Raw genomic sequence first — 9,489 nt, 5'->3', positions numbered from 1 at the left:
TGTCACCAGTGGCATCATCCTCCAGCACAAAAAGCAGCTGACCAGCTAGAAGCAAAGCTGTGATTTCGGGCCTTTTCCTGCTTTGTTGCCTGTGGTCCCAAATCAGCTTCCATGCTCCTGCCAGCCAGGCTTACACACTGCATGTGCTGCCAAATCCGAGCTACCCACCCAGCTGTGCTGTGGATGCGCGATCTGTCCAGGTGGATGAAGCCAGAGGAAAGGAAACAGAGGGGCTGGCTGATCCCCAGCAGTGCGTGCAATGGCCCAGAGACATGGCTCAACCTTTTCAGGCTCTGAGGGCCAGCTGCCCTTGCAAGAGAATCCTAGCCCTCTTTTACACCATGTGGCCTTGCTGGGATGTGTTAGGCTTGTGGTACAGAGCAGTCTCTGCATCCAGCTTCCCCTTACATTAGCACTTCACACAAAGCATGTCCCCATCAGGACAAGCACACGTGCATACATGGCTCCAATAGCCAGATGGGTCCTTGTCACCACTCTCAGGAGATGCTCTAGGGCCATGTTTTCAGAGCCAGAAGATTAGATGTGGCAGTTAATGGAAGCTGTCAGCCACCAAAGGGAGTCAGAACATCATTGAGTCCGTGCTGCACTGCCAGGATGTTTTAATTTCAGACACGTTATAACTCAGCCGTCTCGGGAGAGAAAGGTGAGAAACAGAGAGAGAGGTGATCTGGCAAATCTGAAAGTGGCAGTGTTGCCTAAGGTGTGGGACATGAAGAAGGGCTGGCCACTCTGGTGTCTGCTGGGCATGAAATTAGAAATCTCATTGTGAAGTTACAAATCGCAGCTATATTCCTCTGCCTACTCTTCAATGTGCCGCCACACTGCCTGGGAAGAGAAATGGTCTCCTGGGCTATGTGTACCAACAAGGCGCTGAGCTGCCTGACTCCACAGGCAGCAAGGATCTCCTGTCCCTTCCAGCCCCTTTGCTGCAGGAACTGCCAGAAGATCCCTTTCCCCTTTCCTCATGCACCAAAACAAAATAGCTGCCTTCTCTCACTGCAAGTCAGCTCTGCTCTTGCTCATGTAAGCCTCCATCCCACAGGTGGGTTTTTTCCTCTAATGAAGCTGTTTCAAATCCAGTGTCCATGGTGCCCAATTAAAAATACCCACGAGGCAATAGCTATGTCACTAGAATGCTCAGCAGTCTAGCTTTATTTGTTATCCTAGAAAATCTGGGGAGGAAATCCATGCTTAAGGTCTAAGAGAATAAAAACTGTTACAAGTAAACCACACAGGACAAAGAGCTCAGCTCGTCAGTTCATTAAAAGACTGTTTTGGAGTTGCAGATTTGCAGCAAGCGGTGGTGGGGCAGTCTTTCTTGCTTACCCCTCTCCCTTGTCCCATGGGTGCTGCATGCAAGCAGCAGCATCCAGCCCTATGCAGTGGTGGAGAGAGACTGACTCGGTTCCTGCCTCTCCCACAATGGCACCATGAGAGGCTGAGGGAGACAAGGGAAGGACAGTCAGAAAGGTTCTCTCTGATGGCTGTGAATCTGCACAGATAAACTCCCTCCAGATGGGTGGAAAACTGAGCAAGCGCTATTCCTGCACTCTCTCCCCTCATGTCAGGTGGACTGGCTGCTGCAGTTCAGCCTCCTATGCACCCTCGGCTCCCAGCTTTGCACTGTCCTCTCTTGCCTCGGGGATACCCACTGGCTCAGTAGCCTGGAAAGTGAAAGATTGATTCATCTTAAAGACGCAGCATCTCTGTAGGCAGATCCTGCCTTTACTCCCAGTCACCCGCATCAAAATGGTCTTTACTTCTGCTCCTCCCATTCAGCTTCCCTTTCTCTCTCCATACAAGAAGTTGTGTTCCATTCTGCCATCAGATCCATTGTTTACTTCTCCTGTTCATCAGGCTCTGCAGGAGGGCAACAGAAGGAAAAGCGTAATTTGCTAGTGCTGCATGGAAAGCCACTGCTCCCTCCCAATGCTGTTCACATGCTCCATAAAGTCACTTACAGAGTAGCCAGCAGGCATGGTGCTATACTGTAGGGCCTCTGATGTGCCAGCACCCCCAGCAGAGTGAGGTGACAACAAGCTGCACCAGCGAGCCAGAGAAACATGAAGAGAAGCCTGCAGGACCTGAGCCTCTGTGCACAGGATGAACCTAATAACATAGCTGTGAAAAATAAGAGTTGGAATTCATTTAGCAGCCAGGCAGAGATTTCATTACAGTAAATGAAATGAAGTTCTCAGCTCAGCTCTGCTGCAAGATCTGCTAATCCCTTACAGAGAGCATAGCTGTGGTACATGCTCCCTGCCTGGAGCTCTGGGAGGCTGTGCTAGGTGCAGCATTTTCCTGCCAGTTGGCAACAAACAGTAGAGAGCTCAATTGGCTAATGTGCAGAGGGGAGAGCCACTTTTACCGAAATGGTGACCAGGTCTCTAAGTATTTCCATACAGTTCAGTACAGAAGCACTTAAAATGATGCCCTGAAAGCATGTGCATGTATATTCATATACCGATATCTGATGACAAGCCAACTAACTAGAATGTCTAGAAGGGATGAGAGAAAGAAGAAACTGTTTGCAGCAGATCTCTAGCCACCTCCCTTAAGCCCCTGCTGCTTAGGCTTACCATTCAGCCCAGCCTGCAGTCAAAGCAGACATACTCAGCCAAGCTGACATTGACAGTTGGGTGCCATGGCCTCAACAGAGGGAGAGACAAGTTAAAATTACCGAGAAAGATAAGTCTGAAGATTGATGAATGGCTGAAGAAATACAAAGGGCTAGTAAAGAATTTTTTAGTTCTGTTTGCCACTGAGCATAACCCCAGCTCCAGGGAGAGAAAACTCATCACTCTTCACACATGGGCATGTGCTCTCCAGCAACAGTAAATTAGGCCAAGTGCTCCAGGCTCCTCTATTAATCTCTGAGAGAAGAGGAAAGACTACTTGAGCTCCTCACGGTTCATTAAGATGCTACAGCAGGAAACAAGCCAAACACCAGGGAACAGAGTCCATCTACCAGGCATTACGCAGAGATGACATTGGTGTGATTCAGGGAAGCAGCTGCTAAAGCCAGGAACACAGAAAAAGGCAACCTCAGAAACTTCCCTTGAAACGGAATCAGTGACTTTTATCAATTAAAGTTTCCTGACTTGAAAGCAGTTGAAAATTTTTTGTTCAAATGGTTAGGTAGTGAGAAAAAAAGCTCTTTTTCAGCCAAAGGGAAACTTCCATGTGAAAATAAACTCTACTTTGCCTGAATTTGTGGAGATATTCTCAAGAAAAAGTAAACAGACACCTCCCTGCAACCCCAGGCTAGAAAAATTAAATAAAGTTTGGCATTTTGGCAGGTTTTAGCCAAAATTTTAGAAAAAAGAGAACGAAAAAAAATAAGAGAGAAAAAAGAAATAAACTATTTTCAGAGCATCTCTTGACTTTCCAACTTTCCTGCAGAAGCAAGCTGTACGATACAATTGCACATACGTATATTGGTCGAGGACTGACATTGTACCACATCCGCCCACTCTCCATTGTTCATGGTGGGTTCTTGTAAAAAATGCGGTATTGCAAACATGCAGTATAACAAAGCAGAAATCGCTATCTGAATACAGAACCATTTTGCCCGCTGTATGCCACCGACTGGAATAAGGAAGAACTCTTCTCAAGAGCAAAGCAGGCTGGGAAAACTCTGCAACCTGTGTAAAAGAAAGAGTCAGGAGGGAGAGGTCAGGAATTCCAATGAAAGAAAAATGACAGCTATAACGGAGCTGAGAGCATGAATCTGGAACCCGAGTTCAAAAGGAATTCTGCAGCGATGAAAGAACCCACCAAGAAGATGGATTGTTTCCTGTGCATTTCTCCTGTCCCTTTTCCTGGGACAGCCTTTTCTAAAGCAGTAGTACCAAAGACATATGGGGCCAATCACAGCAGCTTTGCTGAAATACTGCCTTACTGCAAACCACAGTGTGACCAGCAGTCAAGAATAGAGGGCAAAGCGCTGGAGAGGAAGCAGACAGGAGAACGGTATTCTCTTGTGATAACAAGTACTTTACCACAATCCATTTACTTTCTTCTTTTTCTGTGAACAATTCTGGCGCCCAGCTATTGATACCTATCAGAGCTCTCATTTCTCCTTCTGTGTCCTGGGAGATCAATGCTTAGGACAGAATTAAATTAGATTCATCCCACATTAATTAAGTTCAGGGACACCTTTTAAAGCCAACACTCACACGCGCGCACACACACACACACACAACTTTCATAGCCAGTGAACAGAGGAGTGTCTTTTATGGGAAATGCAGCTGTCCCCATTTCACAGCAGACACGAAACTGTATTTCTGTGTTCAGTGATCTCAAGGAAATTATCTATGGTGGGACAGAGAAACAAACTTTAAAAATACTCCTCTTTGTGACACTCGGCACTTCGGAAGAGCCCGTCTGTGGAATCACGTGCTGGCAGGTGTTCCTTCTGCAAATCTGAATTTCCAAAAGGCACCGCTGCAGCCCACTGCCACTGTTCAGAGATGTACCAGCTTAGAGCATGCAGCATGACTGCTTCACTAACATCACTGTGCAGACAGTTGCGTTGCCTGCTTGCCTACAACCCTGAGCCTCAGACGGATGCTTAACTCATGCTGTGGGCATGCCACAAGGGGACTGCTGGCTTCACGTTAGGCTCACGCACAAATACAGCCCTGGGAATCCATGTCTGTACACAGGACCTAGCAGAGCATCTAAAGAAGGGCAGACTGTAGACGTGAGCTTTTTTTGTAATTTTTATTTGAACACAGTATTCTGACAGAATGCAAAGTCAAAATCCTCAGTTAGTATCAGTATTTACACCAGTGAGAATGGGAATAAAGGTGGAATCGATGTTACCAATCGATGTTGGTAAAAAGTTTTTTTGTTTTTTAACAAGATAGAAGGCCCCCAAAAGTAGGGAATGCTGGGTAAGGATGTCAATGGAGGGTCTGAGAACAACTATCAAAACAGCCTAGTGTGAAAATCTGGGGTCTGAAGGCTCCATAGAAAAGTGTGAAAATAAAACTCCACTCTAAAAGCTGAACAACTGGATGCACTATTATCTTATCATCTTTACGTATGGCGCAGCATGAAATGTAATCACTCCACAACTAGAAGCTGATCAATCTGCATTGCCATATAGATATATATGTATGGTATGGATACATATATAAACATATACAGCGTAAACGGCATCAGGTTGGTCCCTCTTCAAAGGTTTAAATAAAAGCAATGAAGCCTAAGCTATCTTGGAAACGGGGTACTTTAAATTAAAACAATTTATTTTTCATTAAGGGCAAGTAAAAAACCACTCTCCAGAATTAACCTACAAGTATTGGGAAGTGTCACGATGGCATTAAAAAGGAGTTGGATGGACAGTCCCAGTGCTCAGGCAATTACAGGGTTCACTTCTGCCTTGGAATGGTGCTCATTCCATCGATCTCAACACAAACCCACAGCAGTCAGCAAGGTACTTTCTAATGATGCAGCTGGGTGTTGGATAGGGCTTTGAGCTGGTTACCTTTTATGATAGAAATGCCAATCCAGGTGATAGTTACCACAATTTTCACCCAACAGGTGCTGACCAGTGTCACTGGCCATGTTTCTGGTCATTAGCATTGTGCAGCATTTGTTTCCTATCAGCTGCTCAGCTCTCAGTGGGTTATAACTTAGGAGGTATAACACACAAATGACGAAAGCAGTCAAAAACATTGCAGAAATAAGAAACAAATAGTTGTGGTCATCCACGGGAATGGAGGTACACACTGCCTACCCACTAGTCCTCTGCTGCCCCAAGGACTCTCCCCAACTGTAGACAGACCTTTTTGTGCTGCATTTTATGGACTGATTTCTTAGGAAAAAAATCCTAGGGACCATGGGCCAAACTTCCCCATAGTTATACCAACACTGCTGTGATGGGTCATGCAAGGGCCGAATTTGACACAAGGCTTTGAAGTGAGGACACATTCTGCCCTGATATCCTGGCTTGGGATGGGTATTGCATGAGTGTCTATGCCTGCGTATCCAGTCATCCTCCATTTGCATCCCAGGAGCTAAGGAAAAAATGCAAAAACCCCCACACTTAGCAAATGACAAGACTATTATTTTTCCACAGTTTGAAATTATGTGGTGCTACTGTAAAAGACTGCATACTTAGAAGAATACACCGATAAAAGTGGCTCAATTTACCTGAGCCAAACTGCAGTCTACCCACGCCCCGTCATCCTTCTGTTCATCACCTTAGCGCAACGGAATGCCATAGTCAGCTCAGTTTGACTTTTCATTTAAAGGCTTCTGTTCTTTGTAAGAGTTGTTCTCTTTTTTTTTTCCTGAATATTCTTTTTTCAAATCTGAACTATCGCTACACCTTCCACATCCAAACTATGTTGAAGCTTTTATTATTTCAATACTATGACAAAAAACACATTTCACACTAAAATAGTCACGCACCCACAGTGCACAAGCTTGCAGATCTAAAGTAGAATAAAAAAGAAACCAAAAGAAAAAAAAAAAGAAAAAAAAAACCCCAAACCCCAACAGAAGGAACATCTCTATACAATGGGCTGGTCTTTCCCTATATACCTCTGCCTTCCTCCTGCTCAAGCCTCCTTTCTTTTCACCCCAGAAATCTCAGTGTTACTCCATGACTCACAATGATAAATGCCATTGATAAGCTCGCCCTCTCCATAATGATAATACATGTACTACATCAGCCCCCTTTTCCAACTGTTGACAACACTATGCCAAGACAAGTGAAATCACTGGGAATCTTGGCATTGATTTCCAAGCACTTGCTCTTGATTTCATGGTTTTGATTCTGCAGAGCATAGGTGGATAACTCAATACGTGACAGAATAGAATAGAATAGTTCAGTTGGAAGGGACCTACAACGATCATCTAGTCCAACTGCTGATGGAGCTAGCTTTGCAGGAGGCGTCTTGCATGCTGCCAAGCACCCTTGTGCAAAAAGTCTTTGCTTTTAAATTACCTTTCTAGGGTCAAATGAAATGGTGTTTACTGACATACGAAGGAGGACTTGATGTAGTCAAACATCTGAGATGAGACCAGACCAGCCCTAACTGTACAATCTCCCTTCTGCTTCTCAAAGCTCCGGGAAGGTTCTATGAAGGAAAGGGGAGAATGTCCTAAAAAAGCAGAGATGATATTTCTCTTATGCAGTCAGGCCCAGGTCCAGCAAGGGACTTAAACTCGTACTAAATTTAAGTATAGAAGGACTCACCAGCAACTCTCTCATTGCAAGTTAAGTGTGTGTTTATGCGGATTGCTGGATAAAGACCTTGACTGGTGACAATTGGTTTGAATACCCCCACCCACCCAAAAAAACCCAAACCAAACCCCAGCATTACTTTTCTTCTTACTCCAGTAAGAAATAATAATAATAATAATAATAATAATAACAACAACAACAATAATTAAGAAAAGATAAAGGGGAAACAACTACTGTAAACATCCATGTTTTAAAATGTCTCCCTTTGCAAAGCAAGCATGCTGCTAACCTAGTATCTATAGACTGTATTTACTAAAAAAAAAAAAAAAAAGGCAGCTATTTTACACATACATTTAAACACAACAAAAGTTAAAAAAAAATATTTGTCAATTGTAAACACTGGAAAGAACAAAAGTTGGCAAAAATTAACATAAAATTTAAAGAAATGTAGAGTCTGAATACTGCAAATTGAAATATATCCCCGAAGCTGCAATTTTGGCATTCTTCCTAAAAAAAGATAATAATAAACCCCAAATAAATGTCTAACGTGGAAAACAGAATTCAGTCACAAAGAGCTCAAGACACTTTGCATACTGAACAAATACAAGGTGAACAGAAATTATAACTTATTTATGAGGCTTTACATATTTCAAACTCGACTGAAAAGTATAAAAATAAATTGTGGACTTTGTTCATTAAGTACCAGCTGCACCAAGTAGTACAGTGGTTATATCTGCTATACTAACGAAGGAAAGAACAGGGTCTTTTTTTTTTTTTTTTTTTTTTTCTCGTCTAGGACTAGTTGATTTTGAGCTTCCCAACCACATTGCAAATGGTATTTGCAATTTTGCTTATTTGAATATACACAGGGTCAGTTAAGCCCTGATTTGGTTACGGGTTTAACCCTGTTTTTAAAATGTATTACTTTTTAAAAGCAAGTGCACAACAAATAGAACTTTTCTAGAAATCTTTAAAAAAAAAAAGAAAAGAAAAGAAAAGAAAAGAAAAGAAAAAGAGAGATTCCCCCCCTCCCCCTATTTATGCATTTTCTGTTTTGTTTGTTTTTCTTAAAAAAAGGCAACAGACACTAGAGGAATGAGATGTGTGTTGTGTTTTGTGTTTTAAATGCTTGGGTGAAGTTGTTCTGTCATTTGCTTTCATCTGTCGCTGATCATGCTTTGCTCTCATTTTCATTTGTTTGTGTGGCTTCATTGGGGACCGTCTTGACTTCTGCTGGAGGTGTCTTAGTTTCCGTTGCTTGCACTTCAGATTTGTCTTCTACTGGGATTTTCCTGAAGAAGAATCACCAAAATGGCACAGTTTAGAAGCAGAGAAATATAGACTGTCTATTGCTGAATTAGTGATAAGGAAAGAATGTTTCTGGAAACAAGCAAATACATTGCCTTGCTAGAGTAAAATGAGCATTTCCAGATGCAGAATTAAGTAAAACCAAACTCACCCCCCACCCCAGCTTCATTTAGCTCTAGTGAAATCTTTTCTGATTTTCCTCCTGCCCTGAGTTACCATACTAGTAGGATGAGGTCTCAGGCTGCAGCAGAGGCACAAGGCGTGTTGTGGTGTGCAAAAAGGAGCAAAAGGGAAAACTCACACAGTTGCAAAGGAATTTGATTTTACCATCACTCATTTACAGCACCCAAATGTCCTATTAAAAGAGACTGCCATTTTAGCAGAAAATCTTTTTCCCTACAGGAAGTCAGTCCCAGAATTTCCCAGTATGTTGCAGGAAGGAAACACAGAAGTGAATTTTGTCAAACACATTTTCACAAGTGTAAAGGAGGTCAAGATCTTCACAGGCTAACGCTTAGATTCATCAGCCTGTGTTTTGGCACTTTAACGAAGAATCAGAAGTCTGTTTGTCCAACACTCTCCTCATAGCCATGAAAAGTGCCACACAAGGCGCATCTGGTGGCCTCCCTGAAGAAGTGCCTGTTCCAGCCCATTACCCACAAAGTTAGTTCGAGATGACTGCAATCTTGATTCACCCTGACGAGCAGGTGAGATGAATCTAAGCCTATGGTTGCAATAGTGATTTGCGCCACAGGAAGCAGATGAGCAGCACAAGTAGAAGAAGGTGGCTGGACTGGCAGAAAGAACACAGCTCTGCATTCCACCATACCCAGAATTCACTTACATGACACCGACCAAGTTGCATTAATTCAGCTGAAATGTTTCTGTACTATGGGCAAACCATTTCCTACCTCCTTTCAGCTCAGTACCAGATCACAATTCTCTATTCTGTTTGTCACTCC

At 43.3% G+C, this 9,489-nt stretch overlaps 1 protein-coding gene and 1 long non-coding RNA gene across 6 annotated transcripts in view; both read right to left on the bottom strand.

Annotated features, from left to right (window-relative positions):
• Nucleotides 1-1,266: 1,266 nt before the first annotated feature.
• LOC128141095 (uncharacterized) lies at nucleotides 1,267-4,171 on the bottom strand. Its single transcript, XR_008234899.1, has 2 exons — nucleotides 1,983-4,171; nucleotides 1,267-1,881 (listed from the first exon to the last, which is right to left on the bottom strand). It is a non-coding gene; the product is annotated as an uncharacterized LOC128141095 (long non-coding RNA).
• A 73-nt stretch (nucleotides 4,172-4,244) lies between these two features.
• Nucleotides 4,245-9,489, bottom strand: part of NCAM1 (neural cell adhesion molecule 1) — a 159,880-nt gene continuing 154,635 nt past the window's right edge. Inside the window, exon 23 of one of the 5 annotated variants that reach the window (XM_052786601.1) lies at nucleotides 4,245-8,511. In XM_052786601.1, coding sequence (XP_052642561.1) covers nucleotides 8,391-8,511 — 121 coding nt within the window. In that variant the 3' untranslated portion in view covers nucleotides 4,245-8,390. The remainder of the gene's footprint in view (nucleotides 8,512-9,489) is intronic. The other 4 variants (XM_052786595.1, XM_052786596.1, XM_052786598.1 and 1 more) reach the window with 4 other exon arrangements.

This window comes from Harpia harpyja, chromosome 4 (genome assembly GCF_026419915.1).
Source record: "Harpia harpyja isolate bHarHar1 chromosome 4, bHarHar1 primary haplotype, whole genome shotgun sequence".
NCBI classification, from domain to species: Eukaryota; Metazoa; Chordata; class Aves; order Accipitriformes; family Accipitridae; genus Harpia; species Harpia harpyja.
This window is presented reverse-complemented; position numbering and strand designations above follow the sequence as displayed.